Source organism: Phyllobates terribilis, unplaced genomic scaffold, assembly GCF_046119375.1.
Source record: "Phyllobates terribilis strain yellow unplaced genomic scaffold, ASM4611937v1 Scaffold_5__5_contigs__length_657084704, whole genome shotgun sequence".
In the NCBI taxonomy this organism is placed as follows: Eukaryota; Metazoa; Chordata; class Amphibia; order Anura; family Dendrobatidae; genus Phyllobates; species Phyllobates terribilis.
The window spans coordinates 375,244,192-375,269,904 of record NW_027362765.1 but is presented as its reverse complement, the minus strand read 5'-3'; the positions used below and the strand labels follow the sequence as shown (position 1 = coordinate 375,269,904).

Sequence of the window (25,713 nt, the reverse complement as noted above, 5' to 3'; positions counted from 1 at the left end):
AGATGAGTGTATTATAGGTGCATGTTAGGCATCTTTGAAGGGGTCAGTATAGTTCCTTAGACCTGCAGTCAAGAGCCCAAATGAGCGAATGATAGGCTTGTTTGAAAGCGGACATGCCACAAACCCAATGTAAGGTAGGCCCAAACCCATGCCACACCTCTACACCCGCTCAATCCAATAACAAAGCCACCAACATTTGCTGTGTTATACTGATGTACCAACAGATAAATTACACATCAACAATCTTTAGAGAACAATTCACATCCTCTGGAGTCTTCCCTCACTGTCACACTTACTGTCCCAGTGAATTTCAACTAATGGTGTTGTTATCAGTCCTGCTAAGACCAGTAGTTCCACAAGTGATCTCTGCCAACAAAACTGATATGAGATTCCCTTAAAGAACAACCGGCCATAGAGCAGCCCTTCTGGGCAATTAGTGTCCAATAAAAACTTATGTCAAACACGTGGCACGCCAACTTCTAACTGACTGAGTTTCGCCTGATGGCTTCTCCATGGGGCAAGCTTGCGCACCACGTACCTTTCTGGAGCGAAAATTGTATGAAGTATAGATAGACTTAAATATATCAATAGTAAATTATTTTCTTTTGCAAATTTTTCAGGTTGGATTCCATCATCATTACTTTCCAAGTGGACAAATGCAAAATGTAAGAGCTGCTTAAAATATTTCACTATAAATTCCCATCTGTATCCTGGGTGGTTACATTCTGATTTAGGCCACGGATCATACCGGTTATGCAAAAAATACCTAGAATGGCCTGCAAAAACAAAAATGTCTAGGGTCTTCAAAAGACGTGAAGAAAAAATGAAGATGTGCAAAAGGTGTCCAAATATTTTCATTGAAAATTAATTTGTATCTCAGTGATGAAGACGAATTGCAAACCTCTCATAGAGAATAGTTTATCCTCTGTATTCAGCGAGTATATTTCTAAACTGCACCGAACAATAAAAGCTGAACTCACAGCCATTGCTGGGCTATACTGTACATCATTTCATGGCGTAGCTTTAAATCCTTTGTTTCCAAAACTTTTTTTTTTTTTTTTCAGAAATGTAACCAAAAAATGTTTTACAAACTTATATCACGGCTTTACTTACTTTTTTCAGAACTTTTGCCGCTTACTTATATATTTTTAATTCTAGTCTTAATTTTCCAGTCCGTTCCATTCAGCACTAGTTTTCACAATGGCGTCAGCGATGGCTCCGTGGTTATTGTCCGTGGCGATGTCCAACCTTTAGCTGACAGGTGTGTGATTCTTTTATTACTTTACGTTGATGCCATTGAAATGTTTCTTCTTTGAAAGCGATTGCATATATTTTTTTTAGGTTTTCCATGAATTTCCAGTGCGGCAGTACTGATAATGACGATGTCGCCTTCCATTTCAATCCCCGTTTTGATGAAGGACTTGTTCTTTGCAACACAAGGGAAAGTAATAATTGGGGTGATAAAGAAGTCAATCACGAAGTGCCATTTAAAAGGGAACATGCATTTGAAATCCGAGTCCTTGTTACAAACCGTGGATACAATGTAGGTTTGCTTAAGTTACTTTGTTATTTTTTGCAATTGTGTTAGATGCCATCTGTCTCATTTCCCCTAGAACACTCTTAGGCTATGTTCACACATTGTGTTTTTGCTGCATTTTTTTCCGCAGGCAAAACCTGATCTTTTGGCAGCAAGAAAGCCACTTCAAAATAATCTGTTTTTCCTGAGTTTTTAACAGCGTTTTTTTGCAGCGTTTTTATTGTCTCTTTTACATGTTGATAAAGTTTAGTATACCCTCCAAAAAAGGATGATGAGACTTCCTTAATATTTTGGAACCAAAAAAGCAGCAAAACCTGATACCTGCGTTTTTTTGCTGCGTTTTTGCACTTCCTCATTGATTTCTATGGGTGATAAAAAGCTGCAAAAACACTGAAAGAAGTGACATGCTGTAGTTTGCAAAAATGCAGCAGTTTTTCAAATCAGAAAAAAAAACAAAAAACAATGTGTGTGCATGAGATTTCTGAAATCTCATAGCTTTTGCTGGTATTGTAAAACGCAGCTTAAAATTAGCATAAAAAAAAAAGCAGCAAAAATGCAATGTGTGAACGTAGCTTTACTGTGAATATAATGCTAAAAAAGTCAAATCATCCCCAATTCATTGGATAGGAGATAACTTACAGATCTCTGGGGGTCTGACTACTGGGATCTACATCAATCCCAAAATCAGGAACCAATAGAATGAGACTGTGCAGCGCTGTCATGAACGGAGCAGAAGTGCGCTTACTTGACCTCTGCCCCATTCATTGTCTATAGGACTGTTGAATACAGAGCCTGACTATGTCTGGAAATATCATAGAGCTCCACTCTACGATTATCTAAGATTCTGGAGACCTGAACTCGGGATCACTAGGGATCCATCCGCTGGGATAGGAGATAACTTTATTTTTGGGGAATAACCCTTTAGTTAGTTATTAGTGATGAGCGAGTATGTTTTGTTAACCCTTTCGCCGAGTATGCTCGGGCCGAGTTCCGAGTAGTTACAGCTGCTCGGTGATATGGTTGAATCGCTCCTGTGTGCATGATTTGCAACTGTTTGACAGCTTTATTACATGTGAGGAATGTCTGTTTCTTACCCATTCCTTACATGTATTAAAGCTGTCAAACAGTCACAAATCATGCACACGGGAGCGATTCAAACATATCACCGAGCAGCTGTAACTACTCGGAGCTCGGCCCGAGCATACTCGGCGAAAGGGTTAACAAAACATACTCGCTCATCACTAATAGCCAGGGATGAGATTGGACACGGTTACTCATGTGCATCAATTATAAACCCATAGATATATATAGTTATAACCAGAGAAATCTCTCTACGGCTCACGGACTGTACTTACCATCCATGTGCGATCTGTCTTTGTGCTTTAAAGGGGATCAGATAATAATAAGGACAAGCAGGACACACTTTCCAAAAGGAAATGGTTCAGGTCTTTAACTATATTTCCTGGGAAGACAAAGAACTAGTCATTGGAGTTAAGAATAAAGATTCACAGGACATCAGATTGTATTATTTCTGTTTTTTTTTTTTTAATTTGTTATTTTTTGGTGATTTTTTTTTTTTGCCATGCCATAATCTTTATTAAAAATAAAAGATAGAAATCTTGCAATTTTCACACTGGCCACCGGGGCTTTTTATTGTCTAACTTCCTGTTGTTTCAGGAAATGCACACTTACATTAGCAGCAATGAACGGACCCTGACCCTATCTTTTCTATTGAAGCATCTAATGAGCGGGTGCAAAGTGAACAAAAGTCATTGTGTAGGGAGGCTTCCTCCATCTGAAATCATTTTCTGTTCCAGGTTTCTGTGAACGGACATCACTACTTGGGATATAATCACAGAATTCTTCTGCAGCGAGTCAACACTTTAGCAGTGATGGACTGTGTGGCCCTAAGCAATGTCGAGATACAAGGACAAGGGGTAAGAAAGATTAAAGAAGATCTCTTCCCTTATTCCCGATGCTCCAGAGTATTTTTTTTATATCTGCCATATGGTATATGGTACTAGAGATATGTTTTTGTTTTTGTTTTTTTATTTAGTGCTGATTTTTATTGTCTTTACCAAAGGGGTGTGGCTCATAGATTCTCTGGGGCGTGTCTTTAGTCTGCTCTGCATAAATACCCTGTAAGCTCTGCCCCCTTGTAAAGACCATATAAAGAAACGTATGGCGGATTTAAAATAAAAAAAAAACACAAAAAAAAAATTGGAATTCTCAGGAAAGCAGCGGGATTAAAATAAGAATAAAAATGATATATTTTTCACCCAGGTCCTCTTTACATTATGATCATTTATATTTCATTATTTCTGAATAATCAGAATTCTTCTAAATAAGCAAATAAATAAAATACAACGTATCCTGCCCTAAAATATGCAGTTTTCAGTCACATTATATGATGGTTCATTAAAAAAAAAAATAATTAAAAAGGTACATTTTAACATTTGAAAAAAAAAAATAAGAAATAATATAAATATACATTTACATTTTTCATTTCTTTTCTAGGGTGGATGCCATCATCATTATTTTCAAGATGGAAAACTGCAAAATGTAAGAAATATCATTACCAAAGTAGTTATTTCCAATGCAGCATAAAATATTTTATTATTAGTTTTCTTCCAAACTGTCTATATTTTGGGTAATTACTAAAGATAAGCAATTTTTATTTTTTCATTTTTTGACTCTCCTGCCTCAAAGACAAATTGACCCCCTATATCTCTCCTTATCATTACAATCTGTGTCATTCTACTTTCCTCACACACTAATTTTATACCCTGCTGTGCTGTCACAAACTATTTGTACAGTTTCTTCAGTGTTTTATGGCTTTCTTTCCCTAACTGTCTTGAAAGCTGAGACGTCCTCTCATTATCCAGGTTCACCCCAAGAAGACTGCTGCATTCCCTGCTTTTGCTTTTATATAGACTATGATAGTCCCTTCTGATAGGCAGCGCAGTCTTCTGTAATGTGTAAAATGCCGATGACCATTTCATGCGTAAAGCAAAAATTTGATAAGAATACGATTCAGATCAAATCAATTTGGTCATCTCTAGTGATTGCATTTTGGCTTAGGCTACATGTATCTTCTTGGCTACCCAACCTCATATTCAATAGGCATCCAGGTTTCTGTTAGATAGTTCTGGATTCGATCTACGGGTTCATTCAGATGTCCGATTTTCACATACGAGTGCTATCTGTGTTTTTCATGGTATGATATTCTATGGGACCATTCACATGTCCATTTTTTTTCAGACCGAGTACTATCGGGCAAATATTGGAGACATGTCTGATGTCACTCCGAGGGTCGCATCAATGCAAGTCAATGGTTCCATGTTAAAATCGTATTGCACTCGGATGGCATTTGAGTGCAGTCCGATTTTCACCGACTGTCAGAAGGGAGCAGGTAGAATATTTTTTTTTTTTTTTTTTTACAATTCTCCTCGAATGATAAAACTGGACTCTTGTACCACACTCCGGTGAAACTCGGATCAAACTCAGATCAGAATAATTGGTCCAATTTTCTCATCTGTGAAAAAAAAAATCGGACGTCTGAATGAGCCCTAAGGATGTGTTTACACTGAGAAAGTCGTATGGACCCCAAAATAGTATTGATAAAAATACAGCTCGTACCGCAACTGAATTTCATAAGAAATAAAACTAAAAATAAAAACAAAACATGTTAACAATTTGGTATCACCATAACTATAACTCACCTGTAGAATAAAAGCTAGTATGTATAGTACAGGGAAACATGAACCGTATCCTTCAAAACTGTGCAATATTTTTCTTCTTGACTTCTAAAACGTTTTCACAAAGATAGATAAAAAAATATATATCGACCTTCACTTACTTTTTAGAACTTTTGCTCACCCGCTTACTTTTTGCTTTACATGGTTCCATTGGATACTTAGATTTTTTCACATTTATGATCTTTATTTTCCAGTCCGTTCCATTCAGCACCGATTTTCTCCGTGGCGTCAGTGATGGCTCCGTGGTTACTGTCCGTGGCTCTGTCCTACCTTCGGCTGACATGTGTGTAATTGTTATATTATAAAATTGCATTGATGATGATGATGATGATGATGATGAGCTGATATTCTAGAATTCAAGATTTTTGCGATTTGTTTTGGGACGAATCCAACGCAACTGTTCCCGGCTGATCGCGTTTTTGATGGATCATACAGGGCTGGGAAGGGATTAATTAAAAAAAAAAAAAAAAATGATACTGCCTCCAGCTCTCACGTATCCTGCCTCGTAGATCTGCTCTAGTCCATTTGTCTTCTTCGGTCCGGTCTTCGGTTACATCTTCAGCTCAGTCCATTATTATGATGCCACATAGAGACTCACTATCATGATATTGTTTGAGGCCTAAAAACTAGTCCTCATGTAATGTCATAACATGTGTCATCGTAGCATCATGGGGGGGCGGGCACCAAAAATGCTAAGTATATATTTTTTTATTTTATGTATTTTTATGCTCTTAGGTCTGAAGAGATCTCAGAAAATAATAATGCTCATTCGATTGATACAAATTGAATATCGAGGCAAAATTCTAGTGAATCTGTTGAATTTTAACTCTGGCAGATGTGCTCATCCTTATATATTTTCGGCTATCATAAACTTCAGCAGATACCGAAAAAGGATGATTTCACACACAACGTTTGTTCTTATTTTTTGTTTGGCGCCAAAACCAGAAGTGGATCCAGAAAGAAGAAGTAGAGATCATTTCTCTATTAATTTCCTTTCCTGTTCTTTCCTAGCGCTCTTCTATTCTAGTATCTTTGACTACAAAGCTTAGATAGCACTCTTCTTTTCCCTTATCCTTGACTATTACGCTTAGATAGCGCTCTTCTTTTCCCTTATCCTTGACTATTATGCTTAGATAGCGCTCTTCTTTTCCCTTATCCTTGACTATTACGCTTAGATAGCGCTCTTCTTTTCCCTTATCCTTGACTATTATGCTTAGATAGCGCTCTTCTTTTCCCTTATCCTTGACTATTACCCTTAGATAGCGCTCTTCTTTTCCCCTATCCTTGACAATTGCGCTTAGATAGCGCTCTTCTTTTCCCCTATCCTTGACTATTACGCTTAGATAGCGCTCTTCTTTTCCCTTATCCTTGACTATTACGCTTAGATAGCGCTCTTCTTTTCCCTTATCCTTGACTATTACTCTTAGATAGCGCTCTTCTTTTCCCCTATCCTTGACTATTATGCTTAGATAGCGCTCTTCTTTTCCCTTATCCTTGACTATTACCCTTAGATAGCGCTCTTCTTTTCCCCTATCCTTGACTATTGCGCTTAGATAGCGCTCTTCTTTTCCCCTATTCTTGACTATTACGCTTAGATAGCGCTCTTCTTTTCCCTTATCCTTGACTATTACTCTTAGATAGCGCTATTCTTTTCCCCTATCCTTGACTATTACGCTTAGATAGCACTCTTCTTTTCCCCTATCCTTGACTATTACACTTAGATAGCACTCTTCTTTTCCCCTATCATTGAATATTACGCTTAGATAGCACTCTTCTTTTCCCTTATCCTTGACTATTACGCTTAGATAGCGCTCTTCTTTTCCCCTATCCTTGACTATTACGCTAAGATAGCGCTCTTCTTTTCCGCTGTCCTACACTATTACACTTAGATAGCACTCTTCTTTTCCCTTATCCTTGACTATTACGCTTAGATAGCGCTCTTCTTTTCCCCTACCCTAGACTACTAAGCTTAGATAGCGCTCTTCTTTTCCGCTGTCCTAGACTATTACACTTAGATAGCGCTCTTCTTTTCCCTTATCCTTGACTATTACGCTTAGATAGCGCTCTTCTTTTCCCCTACCCTAGACTACTAAGCTTAGATAGCGCTCTTCTACTCCCCTATCTTTGACTACAAAGCTTAGATAGCGCTCTTCTTTTCCCCTATCCTTGACTATTATGCTTAGATAGTGCTCTTCTTTTCCCCTATCCTTGACTATTACGCTTAGATAGCGCTCTTCTTTTCCCCTATCCTTGACTATTACACTTAGATAGCGCTCTTCTTTTCCGCTCTCCTTGACTATTACACTTAGATAGCGCTCTTCTTTTCCACTATCCTTGACTATTACACTTACATAGCGCTCTTCTTTTCACCTATCCTAGACTACTAAGCTTAGATAGCGCTCTTCTACTCCCCTATCTTTGACTACAAAGCTTAGATAGCGCTCTTCTTTTCCCCTATTATTGACTATTACACTTACATAGCGCTCTTCTTTTCCCCTATCCTTGACTATTACACTTAGATAGCGCTCTTCTACTCCCCTATCTTTGACTACAAAGCTTAGATAGCGCTCTTCTTTTCCCCTATCCTTTACTATTACACTTAGATAGCGCGCTTCTTTTCCATTATCCTTGACTATTACGCTTAGATAGCGCTGTCCTTTTCCCTTATCCTTGACTATTACTCTTAGATAGCGCTCTTCTTTTCCCCTATCCTTGACTATTACGCTTAGATAGCACTCTTCTTTTCCCCTAACCTTGACTATTACACTTAGATAGCACTATTCTTTTCCCTTATCCTTGACTATTACGCTTAGATAGCGCTCTTCTTTTCCCCTATCCTTGACTATTACGCTTAGATAGCGCTCTTCTTTTCCCTTATCCTTGAATATTACGCTTAGATAGCACTCTTCTTTTCCCTTATCATTGACTATTACGCTTAGATAGCGCTCTTCTTTTCCCCTATCCTTGACTATTACGCTTAGATAACGCTCTTCTTTTCCGCTGTCCTAGACTATTACACTTAGATAGTGCTCTTCTTTTCCCTTATCCTTGACTATTACGCTTAGATAGCGCTCTTCTTTTCCCCTACCCTAGACTACTAAGCTTAGATAGCGCTCTTCTACTCCCCTATCTTTGACTACAAAGCTTAGATAGCGCTCTTCTTTTCCCCTATCCTTGACTATTATGCTTAGATAGTGCTCTTCTTTTCCCCTATCCTTGACTATTACGCTTAGATAGCGCTCTTCTTTTCCCCTATCCTTGACTATTACACTTAGATAGCGCTCTTCTTTTCCGCTCTCCTTGACTATTACACTTAGATAGCGCTCATCTTTTCCCCTATCCTTGACTATTACACTTACATAGCGCTCTTCTTTTCACCTATCCTAGACTACTTATCTTAGATAGCGCTCTTCTACTCACCTATCTTTGACTACAAAGCTTAGATAGCGCTCTTCTTTTCCCCTATTATTGACTATTACACTTACATAGCGCTCTTCTTTTCCCCAATCCTTGACTATTACACTTAGATAGCGCTCTTCTACTCCCCTATCTTTGACTACAAAGCTTAAATAGCGCTCTTCTTTTCCCCTATCCTTTACTATTACACTTAGATAGTGCGCTTCTTTTCCCTTATCCTTGACTATTACGCTTAGATAGCGCTCTTCTTTTCCCTTATCCTTGACTATTACTCTTAGATAGCGCTCTTCTTTTCCCCTATCCTTGACTATTACGCTTAGATAGCACTCTTCTTTTCCCCTAACCTTGACTATTACACTTAGATAGCACTATTCTTTTCCCTTATCCTTGACTATTACGCTTAGATAGCGCTCTTCTTTTCCCCTATCCTTGACTATTACGCTTAGATAGCGCTCTTCTTTTCCCTTATCTTTGACTATTACCCTTAGATAGCGCTCTTCTTTTCCCCTATCCTTGAATATTACGCTTAGATAGCACTCTTCTTTTCCCTTATCCTTGACTATTATGCTTAGATAGCGCTCTTCTTTTCCCCTATCCTTGACTATTACGCTTAGATAGCGCTCTTCTTTTCCACTGTCTTAGACTATTACACTTAGATAGCACTCTTCTTTTCCCTTATCCTTGACTATTACGCTTAGATAGCGCTCTTCTTTTCCCCTACCCTAGACTACTAAGCTTAGATAGCGCTCTTCTACTCCCCTATCTTTGACTGCAAACCTTAGATAGCGCTCTTCTTTTCCCCTATCCTTGACTATTATGCTTAGATAGTACTCTTCTTTTCCCCTATCCTTGACTATTACGCTTAGATAGCGCTCTTCTTTTCCCCTATCCTTGACTATTACACTTACATAGCGCTCTTCTTTTCACCTATCCTAGACTACTAAGCTTAGATAGCGCTCTTCTTTTCCCCTATCCTAGACTACTAAGATTAGATAGCGCTCTTCTACTCCCCTATCTTTGACTACAAAGCTTAGATAGCGCTCTTCTTTTCCCCTATCCTTGACTATTACGCTTAGATAGCGCTCTTCTTTTCCCTTATCCTTGAATATGACGCTTAGATAGCACTCTTCTTTTCCCCTATCCTTGACTATTACGCTTAGATAGCGCTCTTCTTTTCCACTGTCCTAGACTATTACACTTAGATAGCACTCTTCTTTTCCCTTATCCTTGACTATTACGCTTAGATAGCGCTCTTCTTTTCCCCTACCCTAGACTACTAAGCTTAGATAGCGCTCTTCTACTCCCCTTTCTTTGACTACAAACCTTAGATAGCGCTCTTCTTTTCCGCTATCCTTGACTATTACACTTAGATAGCGCTCTTCTTTTCCCCTATCCTTGACTATTACACTTACATAGCGCTCTTCTTTTCACCTATCCTAGACTACGAAGCTTAGATAGCGCTCTTCTACTCCCCTATCTTTGACTACAAAGCTTAGATAGCGCTCTTCTTTTCCCCTATTCTTGACTATTACGCTGAGATAGTGCTCTTCTTTTCCCTAATCCTTGACTATTACACTTACATAGCGCTCTTCTTTTCCCCTATCTTTGACTATTACACTTAGATAGCGCTCTTCTTTTTCCCTATCCTAGACTACTAAGCTTAGATAGCGCTCTTCTACTCCCCTAATTTTGACTACAAAGCTTAGATAGCGCTCTTCTTTTCCCCTATCCTTGACTATTACGCTTAGATAGCGCTCTTCTTTTCCCCTATCCTTGACTATTACACTTAGATAGCGCTCTTCTTTTCCCCTATCATTGAATATTACGCTTAGATAGCACTCTTCTTTTCCCTTATCCTTGACTATTACGCTTAGATAGCGCTCTTCTTTTCCCCTATCCTTGACTATTACACTTAGATAGCGCTCTTCTTTTCCCTTATCCTTGAATATTACGCTTAGATAGCACTCTTCTTTTCCCTTATCCTTGACTATTACGCTTAGATAGCGCTCTTCTTTTCCCCTATCCTTGACTATTACGCTTAGATAACGCTCTTCTTTTCCGCTGTCCTAGACTATTACACTTAGATAGTGCTCTTCTTTTCCCTTATCCTTGACTATTACGCTTAGATTGCGCTCTTCTTTTCCCCTACCCTAGACTACTAAGCTTAGATAGCGCTCTTCTACTCCCCTATCTTTGACTACAAAGCTTAGATAGCGCTCTTCTTTTCCCCTATCCTTGACTATTATGCTTAGATAGTGCTCTTCTTTTCCCCTATCCTTGAATATTACGCTTAGATAGCGCTCTTCTTTTCCCCTATCCTTGACTATTACACTTAGATAGCGCTCTTCTTTTCCCCTATCCTAGACTACTAAGCTTAGATAGCGCACTTCTACTCCCCTATCTTTGACTACAAAGCTTAGATAGCGCTCTTCTTTTCCCCTATCCTTGATTATTACGCTTAGATAGCGCTCTTCTTTTCCCCTATCATTGAATATTACGCTTAGATAGCACTCTTCTTTTCCCTTATCCTTGACTATTACGCTTAGATAGCGCTCTTCTTTTCCCCTATCCTTGACTATTACGCTTAGATAGCGCTCTTCTTTTCCCTTATCCTTGAATATTACGCTTAGATAGCACTCTTCTTTTCCCTTATCCTTGACTATTACGCTTAGATAACGCTCTTCTTTTCCGCTGTCCTAGATTATTACACTTAGATAGTGCTCTTCTTTTCCCTTATCCTTGACTATTACGCTTAGATAGCGCTCTTCTTTTCCCCTACCCTAGACTACTAGGCTTAGATAGCGCTCTTCTACTCCCCTATCTTTGACTACAAAGCTTAGATAGCTCTCTTCTTTTCCCCTATCCTTGACTATTATGCTTAGATAGTGCTCTTCTTTTCCCCTATCCTTGACTATTACGCTTAGATAGCGCTCTTCTTTTCCCCTATCCTTGACTATTATACTTAGATAGCGCTCTTCTTTTCCGCTCTCCTTGACTATTACACTTAGATAGCGCTCTTCTTTTCCCCTATCCTTGACTATTACACTTATATAGCTCTCTTCTTTTCACCTATCCTAGACTACTAAGCTTAGATAGCGCTCTTCTACTCCCCTATCTTTGACTACAAAGCTTAGATAGCGCTCTTCTTTTCCCCTATTATTGACTATTACACTTATAAAGCGCTCTTCTTTTCCCCTATCCTTGACTATTACACTTAGATAGCGCTCTTCTACCCCCCTATCTTTGACTACAAAGCTTAGATAGCGCTCTTCTTTTCCCCTATCCTTTACTATTACACTTAGATAGCGCGCTTCTTTTCCCTTATCCTTGACTATTACGCTTAGATAGCGGTCTTCTTTTCCCTTATCCTTGACTATTACTCTTAGATAGCGCTCTTCTTTTCCCCTATCCTTGACTATTATGCTTAGATAGCACTCTTCTTTTCCCCTATCCTTGACTATTACACTTAGATAGCACTCTTCTTTTCCCTTATCCTTGACTATTACGCTTAGATAGCGCTCTTCTTTTCCCCTATCCTTGACTATTACGCTTAGATAGCGCTCTTCTTTTCCCTTATCCTTGACTATTACCCTTAGATAGCGCTCTTCTTTTCCCCTATCCTTGACTATTGCGCTTAGATAGCGCTCTTCTTTTCCCCTATCCTTGACTAATACGCTTAGATAGCGCTCTTCTTTTCCCTTATCCTTGACTATTACGCTTAGATAGCGCTGTTCTTTTTCTTATCCTTGACTATTACTCTTAGATAGCGCTCTTCTTTTTCCCTATCCTTGACTATTACGCTTAGATAGCACTCTTCTTTTCCCTTATCCTTGACTATTACACTTAGATAGCACTCTTCTTTTCCCCTATCATTGAATATTACGCTTAGATAGCACTCTTCTTTTCCCTTATCCTTGACTATTACGTTTAGATAGCGCTCTTCTTTTCCCCTATCCTTGACTATTACGCTTAGATAGGGCTCTTCTTTTCCGCTGTCCTAGACTATTACACTTAGATAGCGCTCTTCTTTTCCCTTATCCTTGACTATTACCCTTAGATAGCGCTCTTCTTTTCCCTTACCCTAGACTACTAATCTTAGATAGGGCTCTTCTACTCCCCTATCTTTGACTACAAACCTTATATAGCGCTCTTCTTTTCCCCTATCCTTGACTATTATGCTTAGATAGTGCTCTTCTTTTCCCCTATCCTTGATTATTACACTTAGATAGCGCTCTTCTTTTCCGCTATCCTTGACTATTACACTTAGATAGCGCTCTTCTTTTCCCCTATCCTTGACTATTACACTTACATAGCGCTCTTCTTTTCACCTATCCTAGACTACTAAGCTTAGATAGCGCTCTTCTACTCCACTATCTTTGACTACAAAGCTTAGAGAGCGCTCTTCTTTTCCCCTATTCTTGACTATTACGCTGAGATAGTGCTCTTCTTTTCCCTAATCCTTGACTATTACACTTACATAGCGCTCTTCTTGTCCCCTATCCTTGACTATTACACTTAGATAGCGCTCTTCTACTCCCCTATCTTTGACTACAAAGCTTAGATAGCGCTCTTCTTTTCCCTTATCCTTGACTATTACACTTACATAGCGCTTTTCTTTTCCCCTATCCTTGACTATTACACTTAGATAGCGCTCTTCTTTTCCCCTATCCTCGACTACTAAGCTTAGATAGCGCTCTTCTACTCCCCTATCTTTGACTACAAAGCTTAGATAGCGCTCTTCTTTTCCCCTATCCTTGACTATTACGCTTAGATAACGCTCTTCTTTTCCGCTGTCCTAGACTATTACACTTAGATAGTGCTCTTCTTTTCCCTTATCCTTGACTATTACGCTTAGATAGCGCTCTTCTTTTCCCCTACCCTAGACTACTAAGCTTAGATAGCGCTCTTCTACTCCCCTATCTTTGACTACAAAGCTTAGATAGCGCTCTTCTTTTCCCCTATCCTTGACTATTATGCTTAGATAGTGCTCTTCTTTTCCCCTATCCTTGACTATTACGCTTAGATAGCGCTCTTCTTTTCCCCTATCCTTGACTATTACACTTAGATAGCGCTCTTCTTTTCCGCTCTCCTTGACTATTACACTTAGATAGCGCTCATCTTTTCCCCTATCCTTGACTATTACACTTACATAGCGCTCTTCTTTTCACCTATCCTAGACTACTTATCTTAGATAGCGCTCTTCTACTCACCTATCTTTGACTACAAAGCTTAGATAGCGCTCTTCTTTTCCCCTATTATTGACTATTACACTTACATAGCGCTCTTCTTTTCCCCAATCCTTGACTATTACACTTAGATAGCGCTCTTCTACTCCCCTATCTTTGACTACAAAGCTTAAATAGCGCTCTTCTTTTCCCCTATCCTTTACTATTACACTTAGATAGTGCGCTTCTTTTCCCTTATCCTTGACTATTACGCTTAGATAGCGCTCTTCTTTTCCCTTATCCTTGACTATTACTCTTAGATAGCGCTCTTCTTTTCCCCTATCCTTGACTATTACGCTTAGATAGCACTCTTCTTTTCCCCTAACCTTGACTATTACACTTAGATAGCACTATTCTTTTCCCTTATCCTTGACTATTACGCTTAGATAGCGCTCTTCTTTTCCCCTATCCTTGACTATTACGCTTAGATAGCGCTCTTCTTTTCCCTTATCTTTGACTATTACCCTTAGATAGCGCTCTTCTTTTCCCCTATCCTTGAATATTACGCTTAGATAGCACTCTTCTTTTCCCTTATCCTTGACTATTATGCTTAGATAGCGCTCTTCTTTTCCCCTATCCTTGACTATTACGCTTAGATAGCGCTCTTCTTTTCCACTGTCTTAGACTATTACACTTAGATAGCACTCTTCTTTTCCCTTATCCTTGACTATTACGCTTAGATAGCGCTCTTCTTTTCCCCTACCCTAGACTACTAAGCTTAGATAGCGCTCTTCTACTCCCCTATCTTTGACTGCAAACCTTAGATAGCGCTCTTCTTTTCCCCTATCCTTGACTATTATGCTTAGATAGTACTCTTCTTTTCCCCTATCCTTGACTATTACGCTTAGATAGCGCTCTTCTTTTCCCCTATCCTTGACTATTACACTTACATAGCGCTCTTCTTTTCACCTATCCTAGACTACTAAGCTTAGATAGCGCTCTTCTTTTCCCCTATCCTAGACTACTAAGATTAGATAGCGCTCTTCTACTCCCCTATCTTTGACTACAAAGCTTAGATAGCGCTCTTCTTTTCCCCTATCCTTGACTATTACGCTTAGATAGCGCTCTTCTTTTCCCTTATCCTTGAATATGACGCTTAGATAGCACTCTTCTTTTCCCCTATCCTTGACTATTACGCTTAGATAGCGCTCTTCTTTTCCACTGTCCTAGACTATTACACTTAGATAGCACTCTTCTTTTCCCTTATCCTTGACTATTACGCTTAGATAGCGCTCTTCTTTTCCCCTACCCTAGACTACTAAGCTTAGATAGCGCTCTTCTACTCCCCTTTCTTTGACTACAAACCTTAGATAGCGCTCTTCTTTTCCGCTATCCTTGACTATTACACTTAGATAGCGCTCTTCTTTTCCCCTATCCTTGACTATTACACTTACATAGCGCTCTTCTTTTCACCTATCCTAGACTACGAAGCTTAGATAGCGCTCTTCTACTCCCCTATCTTTGACTACAAAGCTTAGATAGCGCTCTTCTTTTCCCCTATTCTTGACTATTACGCTGAGATAGTGCTCTTCTTTTCCCTAATCCTTGACTATTACACTTACATAGCGCTCTTCTTTTCCCCTATCTTTGACTATTACACTTAGATAGCGCTCTTCTTTTTCCCTATCCTAGACTACTAAGCTTAGATAGCGCTCTTCTACTCCCCTAATTTTGACTACAAAGCTTAGATAGCGCTCTTCTTTTCCCCTATCCTTGACTATTACGCTTAGATAGCGCTCTTCTTTTCCCCTATCCTTGACTATTACACTTAGATAGCGCTCTTCTTTTCCCCTATCATTGAATATTACGCTTAGATAGCACTCTTCTTTTCCCTTATCCTTGACTATTACGCTTAGATAGCGCTCTTCTTTTCCCCTATCCTTGACTATTACACTTAGATAGCGCTCTTCTTTTCCCTTATCCTTGAATATTACGCTTAGATAGCACTCTTCTTTTCCCTTATCCTTGACTATTACGCTTAGATAGCGCTCTTCTTTTCCCCTATCCTTGACTATTACGCTTAGATAACGCTCTTCTTTTCCGCTGTCCTAGACTATTACACTTAGATAGTGCTCTTCTTTTCCCTTATCCTTGACTATTACGCTTAGATTGCGCTCTTCTTTTCCCCTACCCTAGACTACTAAGCTTAGATAGCGCTCTTCTACTCCCCTATCTTTGACTACAAAGCTTAGATAGCGCTCTTCTTTTCCCCTATCCTTGACTATTATGCTTAGATAGTGCTCTTCTTTTCCCCTATCCTTGAATATTACGCTTAGATAGCGCTCTTCTTTTCCCCTATCCTTGACTATTACACTTAGATAGCGCTCTTCTTTTCCCCTATCCTAGACTACTAAGCTTAGATAGCGCACTTCTACTCCCCTATCTTTGACTACAAAGCTTAGATAGCGCTCTTCTTTTCCCCTATCCTTGATTATTACGCTTAGATAGCGCTCTTCTTTTCCCCTATCATTGAATATTACGCTTAGATAGCACTCTTCTTTTCCCTTATCCTTGACTATTACGCTTAGATAGCGCTCTTCTTTTCCCCTATCCTTGACTATTACGCTTAGATAGCGCTCTTCTTTTCCCTTATCCTTGAATATTACGCTTAGATAGCACTCTTCTTTTCCCTTATCCTTGACTATTACGCTTAGATAACGCTCTTCTTTTCCGCTGTCCTAGATTATTACACTTAGATAGTGCTCTTCTTTTCCCTTATCCTTGACTATTACGCTTAGATAGCGCTCTTCTTTTCCCCTACCCTAGACTACTAGGCTTAGATAGCGCTCTTCTACTCCCCTATCTTTGACTACAAAGCTTAGATAGCTCTCTTCTTTTCCCCTATCCTTGACTATTATGCTTAGATAGTGCTCTTCTTTTCCCCTATCCTTGACTATTACGCTTAGATAGCGCTCTTCTTTTCCCCTATCCTTGACTATTATACTTAGATAGCGCTCTTCTTTTCCGCTCTCCTTGACTATTACACTTAGATAGCGCTCTTCTTTTCCCCTATCCTTGACTATTACACTTATATAGCTCTCTTCTTTTCACCTATCCTAGACTACTAAGCTTAGATAGCGCTCTTCTACTCCCCTATCTTTGACTACAAAGCTTAGATAGCGCTCTTCTTTTCCCCTATTATTGACTATTACACTTATAAAGCGCTCTTCTTTTCCCCTATCCTTGACTATTACACTTAGATAGCGCTCTTCTACCCCCCTATCTTTGACTACAAAGCTTAGATAGCGCTCTTCTTTTCCCCTATCCTTTACTATTACACTTAGATAGCGCGCTTCTTTTCCCTTATCCTTGACTATTACGCTTAGATAGCGGTCTTCTTTTCCCTTATCCTTGACTATTACTCTTAGATAGCGCTCTTCTTTTCCCCTATCCTTGACTATTATGCTTAGATAGCACTCTTCTTTTCCCCTATCCTTGACTATTACACTTAGATAGCACTCTTCTTTTCCCTTATCCTTGACTATTACGCTTAGATAGCGCTCTTCTTTTCCCCTATCCTTGACTATTACGCTTAGATAGCGCTCTTCTTTTCCCTTATCCTTGACTATTACCCTTAGATAGCGCTCTTCTTTTCCCCTATCCTTGACTATTGCGCTTAGATAGCGCTCTTCTTTTCCCCTATCCTTGACTAATACGCTTAGATAGCGCTCTTCTTTTCCCTTATCCTTGACTATTACGCTTAGATAGCGCTGTTCTTTTTCTTATCCTTGACTATTACTCTTAGATAGCGCTCTTCTTTTTCCCTATCCTTGACTATTACGCTTAGATAGCACTCTTCTTTTCCCTTATCCTTGACTATTACACTTAGATAGCACTCTTCTTTTCCCCTATCATTGAATATTACGCTTAGATAGCACTCTTCTTTTCCCTTATCCTTGACTATTACGTTTAGATAGCGCTCTTCTTTTCCCCTATCCTTGACTATTACGCTTAGATAGGGCTCTTCTTTTCCGCTGTCCTAGACTATTACACTTAGATAGCGCTCTTCTTTTCCCTTATCCTTGACTATTACCCTTAGATAGCGCTCTTCTTTTCCCTTACCCTAGACTACTAATCTTAGATAGGGCTCTTCTACTCCCCTATCTTTGACTACAAACCTTATATAGCGCTCTTCTTTTCCCCTATCCTTGACTATTATGCTTAGATAGTGCTCTTCTTTTCCCCTATCCTTGATTATTACACTTAGATAGCGCTCTTCTTTTCCGCTATCCTTGACTATTACACTTAGATAGCGCTCTTCTTTTCCCCTATCCTTGACTATTACACTTACATAGCGCTCTTCTTTTCACCTATCCTAGACTACTAAGCTTAGATAGCGCTCTTCTACTCCACTATCTTTGACTACAAAGCTTAGAGAGCGCTCTTCTTTTCCCCTATTCTTGACTATTACGCTGAGATAGTGCTCTTCTTTTCCCTAATCCTTGACTATTACACTTACATAGCGCTCTTCTTGTCCCCTATCCTTGACTATTACACTTAGATAGCGCTCTTCTACTCCCCTATCTTTGACTACAAAGCTTAGATAGCGCTCTTCTTTTCCCTTATCCTTGACTATTACACTTACATAGCGCTTTTCTTTTCCCCTATCCTTGACTATTACACTTAGATAGCGCTCTTCTTTTCCCCTATCCTCGACTACTAAGCTTAGATAGCGCTCTTCTACTCCCCTATCTTTGACTACAAAGCTTAGATAGCGCTCTTCTTTTCCCCTATCCTTGACTATTACGCTTAGATAGCGCTCTTCTTTTCCCCTATCCTTGACTATTACGCTTAGATAGCGCTCTTCTTTTCCCCTATCCTTGACTATTACGCTTAGATAGCGCTCTTCTTTTCCCCTATGCTTGACTATTACGCTTAGATAGCGCTCTTCTTTTCCCCTATCCTTGACTATTACGCTTAGTTAGCGCTCTTCTTTTCCCTTATCCTTGACTATTACGCTTAGATAGCGCTCTTCTTTTCCCCTATCCTTGACTATTACGCTTAGATAGCGCTATTCTTTTCCCCTATCCTTGACTATTACGCTTAGATAGCGCTCTTCTTTTCCCCTATCCTTGACTATTACGCTTAGATAGCGCTCTTCTTTTCCCTTATCCTTGACTATTACGCTTAGATAGCGCTCTTCTTTTCCCCTATCCTTGAGTATTACGCTTAGATAGCGCTCTTCTTTTCCCCTATCTTTGACTATTATGCTTAGATAGTGCTCTTCTCTTCCCCTATCCTTGACTATTACGCTTAGATAGTGCTCTTCTTTTCCCCTATCCTTGACTATTACTCTTAGATAGCGCTCTTCTTTTCCCCTATACTTGATTACAGCACTTAGATAGCGCTCCTCTTTTCCCCTATCCTTGACTATTACGCTTAGATTGCGCTCTTCTTTTCCCTTATCCTTGACTATTACGCTTAGATAGTGCTCTTCTTTCCCCCTATCCTTGACTATTACGCTTAGATAGTGCTCTTCTTTTCCCCTATCCTTGACTATTACGCTTAGATAGTGCTCTTCTTTTCCTCTATCCTTGACTATTACACTTAGATAGCGATCTTCTTTTCCCCTATCCTTGACTATTACACTTAGATATCGCACTTATTTTCCCCTATCCTTGACTACTACACTTAGATATTGTACTTCTTTTCCCCTATCCTTGACTAGTACACTTAGATAGCGCTCTTCTTTTCCCCTATCCTTGACTATTACGCTTAGATGGTGCTCTTCTTTTCCCCTATCCTTGACTATTACGCTTAGATGGCGCTCTTCTTTTCCCCTATCCTTGACTATTACGCTTAGATGTCGCTCTTCTTTTCCCCTATCCTTGACTATTACACATAGATAGCGCTCTTCTTTTCCCCTATCCTTGACTATTACGCTTAGATGGTGCTCTTCTTTTCCCCTATCCTTGACTATTACGCTTAGATGGCGCTCTTCTTTTCCCCTATCCTTGACTATTACGCTTAGATGGCGCTCTTCTTTTCCCCTATCCTTGACTATTACACATAGATAGCGCTCTTCTTTTCCCCTATCCTTGACTATTACACTTAGATAGCTCTCTTCTTTTCCCTTATCCTTGACTATTACGCTTAGATAGCACTCTTCTTTTCCCCTATCCTTGACTATTACACTTAGATAGCGCTCTTCTTTTCCCTTATCCTTGACTATTACGCTTAGATAGCGCTCTTCTTTTCCCCTATCCTTGACTATTACGCTTAGATATCGCTCTTCTTTTTCCCTATCCTTGACTATTACGCTTAGATAGCGCTCTTCTTTTCCCCTATCCTTGACTATTACACTTAGATAGCACTCTTCTTTTCCCCTATCCTTGACTATTACGCTTAGATATCGCTCTTCTTTTCCCCTATCCTTGACTATTACGCTTAGATAGCGCTCTTCTTTTCCCCTATCCTTGACTATTACGCTTAGATAGGGCTCTTCTTTTCCGCTGTCCTAGACTATTACACTTAGATAGCGCTCTTCTTTTCCCTTATCCTTGACTATTACCCTTAGATAGCGCTCTTCTTTTCCCTTACCCTAGACTACTAATCTTAGATAGGGCTCTTCTACTCCCCTATCTTTGACTACAAACCTTATATAGCGCTCTTCTTTTCCCCTATCCTTGACTATTATGCTTAGATAGTGCTCTTCTTTTCCCCTATCCTTGATTATTACACTTAGATAGCGCTCTTCTTTTCCGCTATCCTTGACTATTACACTTAGATAGCGCTCTTCTTTTCCCCTATCCTTGACTATTACACTTACATAGCGCTCTTCTTTTCACCTATCCTAGACTACTAAGCTTAGATAGCGCTCTTCTACTCCACTATCTTTGACTACAAAGCTTAGAGAGCGCTCTTCTTTTCCCCTATTCTTGACTATTACGCTGAGATAGTGCTCTTCTTTTCCCTAATCCTTGACTATTACACTTACATAGCGCTCTTCTTGTCCCCTATCCTTGACTATTACACTTAGATAGCGCTCTTCTACTCCCCTATCTTTGACTACAAAGCTTAGATAGCGCTCTTCTTTTCCCTTATCCTTGACTATTACACTTACATAGCGCTTTTCTTTTCCCCTATCCTTGACTATTACACTTAGATAGCGCTCTTCTTTTCCCCTATCCTCGACTACTAAGCTTAGATAGCGCTCTTCTACTCCCCTATCTTTGACTACAAAGCTTAGATAGCGCTCTTCTTTTCCCCTATCCTTGACTATTACGCTTAGATAGCGCTCTTCTTTTCCCCTATCCTTGACTATTACGCTTAGATAGCGCTCTTCTTTTCCCCTATCCTTGACTATTACGCTTAGATAGCGCTCTTCTTTTCCCCTATGCTTGACTATTACGCTTAGATAGCGCTCTTCTTTTCCCCTATCCTTGACTATTACGCTTAGTTAGCGCTCTTCTTTTCCCTTATCCTTGACTATTACGCTTAGATAGCGCTCTTCTTTTCCCCTATCCTTGACTATTACGCTTAGATAGCGCTATTCTTTTCCCCTATCCTTGACTATTACGCTTAGATAGCGCTCTTCTTTTCCCCTATCCTTGACTATTACGCTTAGATAGCGCTCTTCTTTTCCCTTATCCTTGACTATTACGCTTAGATAGCGCTCTTCTTTTCCCCTATCCTTGAGTATTACGCTTAGATAGCGCTCTTCTTTTCCCCTATCTTTGACTATTATGCTTAGATAGTGCTCTTCTCTTCCCCTATCCTTGACTATTACGCTTAGATAGTGCTCTTCTTTTCCCCTATCCTTGACTATTACTCTTAGATAGCGCTCTTCTTTTCCCCTATACTTGATTACAGCACTTAGATAGCGCTCCTCTTTTCCCCTATCCTTGACTATTACGCTTAGATTGCGCTCTTCTTTTCCCTTATCCTTGACTATTACGCTTAGATAGTGCTCTTCTTTCCCCCTATCCTTGACTATTACGCTTAGATAGTGCTCTTCTTTTCCCCTATCCTTGACTATTACGCTTAGATAGTGCTCTTCTTTTCCTCTATCCTTGACTATTACACTTAGATAGCGATCTTCTTTTCCCCTATCCTTGACTATTACACTTAGATATCGCACTTATTTTCCCCTATCCTTGACTACTACACTTAGATATTGCACTTCTTTTCCCCTATCCTTGACTAGTACACTTAGATAGCGCTCTTCTTTTCCCCTATCCTTGACTATTACGCTTAGATGGTGCTCTTCTTTTCCCCTATCCTTGACTATTACGCTTAGATGGCGCTCTTCTTTTCCCCTATCCTTGACTATTACGCTTAGATGTCGCTCTTCTTTTCCCCTATCCTTGACTATTACACATAGATAGCGCTCTTCTTTTCCCCTATCCTTGACTATTACGCTTAGATGGTGCTCTTCTTTTCCCCTATCCTTGACTATTACGCTTAGATGGCGCTCTTCTTTTCCCCTATCCTTGACTATTACGCTTAGATGGCGCTCTTCTTTTCCCCTATCCTTGACTATTACACATAGATAGCGCTCTTCTTTTCCCCTATCCTTGACTATTACACTTAGATAGCTCTCTTCTTTTCCCTTATCCTTGACTATTACGCTTAGATAGCACTCTTCTTTTCCCCTATCCTTGACTATTACACTTAGATAGCGCTCTTCTTTTCCCTTATCCTTGACTATTACGCTTAGATAGCGCTCTTCTTTTCCCCTATCCTTGACTATTACGCTTAGATATCGCTCTTCTTTTTCCCTATCCTTGACTATTACGCTTAGATAGCGCTCTTCTTTTCCCCTATCCTTGACTATTACACTTAGATAGCACTCTTCTTTTCCCCTATCCTTGACTATTACGCTTAGATATCGCTCTTCTTTTCCCCTATCCTTGACTATTACGCTTAGATAGCGCTCTTCTTTTCCCCTATCCTTGACTATTACGCTTAGATAGCGCTTTTCTTTTCCCCTATCCTAGACTATTATGATAGCGCCGCTCACTGGCATTATCAGCAATAGAAGGTATTTACAAGATGTCTTAGGGGCCCCGGGGGGAATACATGGGGGGAAATATAAAGTAGTGGACAACCCCTTTAAGGAAAATACTCATTCCTTTCCTTTTGAGTGTAATCTTGGTTTGGGCTGAAAAAATTTTTCATGGCGTCTAAAATCCACTCCTTAATAAGAAGTAAGAATGTCCTGTCTTTGGAAATTCTTCATCATCCTAATCCTTGTACTCAGTATATATTATTTTTTCTTTTAGGTTTGTCGTGAATTTCCAATGTGGTCGTGCTGAAATTGATGATGTCGCCTTCCATTTCAATCCTCGTTTTAATGAAGGACTTGTTGTTTGCAACACAATGGAACAAGAGAATTGGGGAGAGGAAGACTACAAGTCTGAGATGCCTTTTCAAAAGGGACAACTTTTTGAACTCCATATCCTAGTTACAAAGTGTGAATATAAAGTAGGTTTACATAATCATTAGAATTACATGCAGGATATAATCTATGGCATAAAGGGAATCAGATCATATTAATGAAAAGCACATTTATTTTTATTCCAAAGGAAATAATTGAAGTTTTATCTTTTCATGATAAACGTCTTCAGACATGTGTATGGGGGTGGTACACGAGATTTTGCCGTAGTTATCTGAAGTGTATGGCCAATTTCAGTCTCAGTTTTCCTGGCAGGAATTAGAGATCCAGCGCTGATCATTTTATATCCTCTAATCTTAAAATAAAATGCCTTTCTTCCAGGTTTACGTGAATGGACGCCACTTTATGGAATATTATCACAGAATTCCTCTGCACCGAATCAGCACTTTAGCAATAAAGGGCGATGTCAAGCTGACCAGTGTGGAGATACATACATCGGGGGTGAGTGAGATGATAGGAGTATATGAATGTTGCATGCCGCGGATTTAAAAAAAAACAAACACTGCCACCGCTCCCGCCTGGCCCTCCTCAGAGCTCCCACCGTCCTCTTCATTTCTTGACATCTTTTTTCGGGCATCTTCCACATTGCGACCTCAAGTGGAGAATAGGCCTCTGATGTCACAAGAGATGTCTTAATGCCATAACATAACAACATGCATTGCCTGAGGACTAGTCAGCCCTCGAATCAATAGTACAGCATGAAGGTGTAGCAGGAGGACATTGTGCGCCAAAGTAAAGAGGCTGAAGGGAGTAATTGAAGGACTGGAGAGAGGGAGTGTGGTGGTAGGTCAAGTGAGTTCGGAGTGTGGTTGTGGGTCCAGTGAGTTCGGTGTGTGGTGGTGGGTCCAGTGAGTTCGGAGTGTGGTGGTGGGTCCATTGAGTGGGGAGTGTGGTTGTGGGTCCGGTGAATGTGGAGTGTGGTTGTGGGTCCGGTGAGTGTGGAGTGTGGTGGTGGGTCCAGTGAGTGGGGTGTGTGGTGGTGGGTCCGGTGAATGTGGAGTGTGGTTGTGGGTCCGGTGAGTGTGGTGTGTGGTGGTGGGTCCAGTGAGTGGGGTGTGTGGTGGTGGGTCCAGTGAGTGAGGAGTGTGGTGGTGGGTCCAGTGAGTGGGGTGTGTGGTGGTGGGTCCAGTGAGTGAGGAGTGTGGTGGTGGGTCCGGTGAGTGAGGAGTGTGATGGTGGGTCCAGTGAGTGAGGAGTGTGGTGGTGGGTCCAGTGAGTGGGGAGTGTGGTGGTGGGTCCAGTGAGTGGGGAGTTGAGTATTAATTTTTTTTTTACCCAAAATCAAATTTCCTGGTCCAATTCTAGCATACTGTAGATTTCACATTTTTGGAGATTCGTTTACCACTATATTGTACGAATGGGATTTAAAGGCAATCTGTCAGCGTGTGTTTACATATAGCAGTACTGGCCGGGCTGTGTAGGTGCTTGTCCCTCGATAAAAATGATGCCTTTTTTGTGGAGATCTGATGCACTAGCCATGAGAAATTTGGTGTATAAGTCGTATGCAAATCAGGCTGGGGGTGTGTCAGTGCACTTGGATGGCTTCCTCCAAGTGCATGAACACGCCCCACTGCACTACTATTCTGATTTGCATATGGCTTCCACTCCTAATTTTTCATAACTGGCACATCGGATCTCCACAAAAAAGATATTGTTTTTATTGGGGGGAGAGCACCTATAGAGCCATACCAGTACTACTATACGTAAACACATGCTGACAGGTTCCCTTTAATACCAAAATACAATTCACTCTACAATATAACATCCGATAATATAAGAAATATAGGATTATGCACTTAGACTCTAAATGATTTTATCACTATATTCATGAATGACTTTTATCTCCTTTTTTTCTCTAGGGCGTATGATAAAGTCATTAGTTTCCGGTTGGACAAATACCAAATTTAGAGCGTATTTTTTTGCGATCTCAGCCATCACTTTGCTCCTATGATTTACTGCTTTTGTTGATTTTAAGTTTTATTTTTTTTTAATTGTCATAATTCTTGGGTGATACAATACATTTAAACAATATATCTTGTATGACCGACAGGGTAATTTATAGCAATAAACGTGAATATTAAACTCGGCTACAGCGTCTCATTATATAATACATTTATATACAGGTAAAGGGTGTTAAAGCTTCTGATTGTGACTACAGATTGGTGAATGCTCACAGTTAGGGGCGTCACCACAATAGGTACAGGGGTTGCAATCGCACACAGGCCCTAGAGCCTAAGGGGCCCAAAAAGTCCCTTTGGCCTATATGAAAAGACCAATACTATTAAAGACTTGCAATAATTGAGACCCCATTGGAGCTTTTGCAATGGGGTCTATGAACTTCAAGTTACGCCACTACTGACAGTTATGCATTACGCACAC

The 25,713-nt window shown here is 40.0% G+C and overlaps 1 protein-coding gene across 1 annotated transcript in view; it reads left to right on the top strand.

Annotated features, from left to right (window-relative positions):
- LOC141273234 (galectin-8-like) overlaps positions 1 to 25,416 on the top strand; it is a 32,839-nt gene extending 7,423 nt beyond the window's left edge. Inside the window, exons 5-13 of the mRNA XM_073684806.1 lie at positions 621 to 665; positions 1,173 to 1,261; positions 1,342 to 1,543; positions 3,355 to 3,474; positions 4,055 to 4,099; positions 5,490 to 5,578; positions 23,162 to 23,363; positions 23,656 to 23,775; positions 25,194 to 25,416. Coding sequence (XP_073540907.1) covers positions 621 to 665; positions 1,173 to 1,261; positions 1,342 to 1,543; positions 3,355 to 3,474; positions 4,055 to 4,099; positions 5,490 to 5,578; positions 23,162 to 23,363; positions 23,656 to 23,775; positions 25,194 to 25,202 — 921 coding nt within the window. The 3' untranslated portion in view covers positions 25,203 to 25,416. The remainder of the gene's footprint in view (positions 1 to 620; positions 666 to 1,172; positions 1,262 to 1,341; positions 1,544 to 3,354; positions 3,475 to 4,054; positions 4,100 to 5,489; positions 5,579 to 23,161; positions 23,364 to 23,655; positions 23,776 to 25,193) is intronic.
- The last annotated feature ends 297 nt before the right edge of the window (positions 25,417 to 25,713 follow it).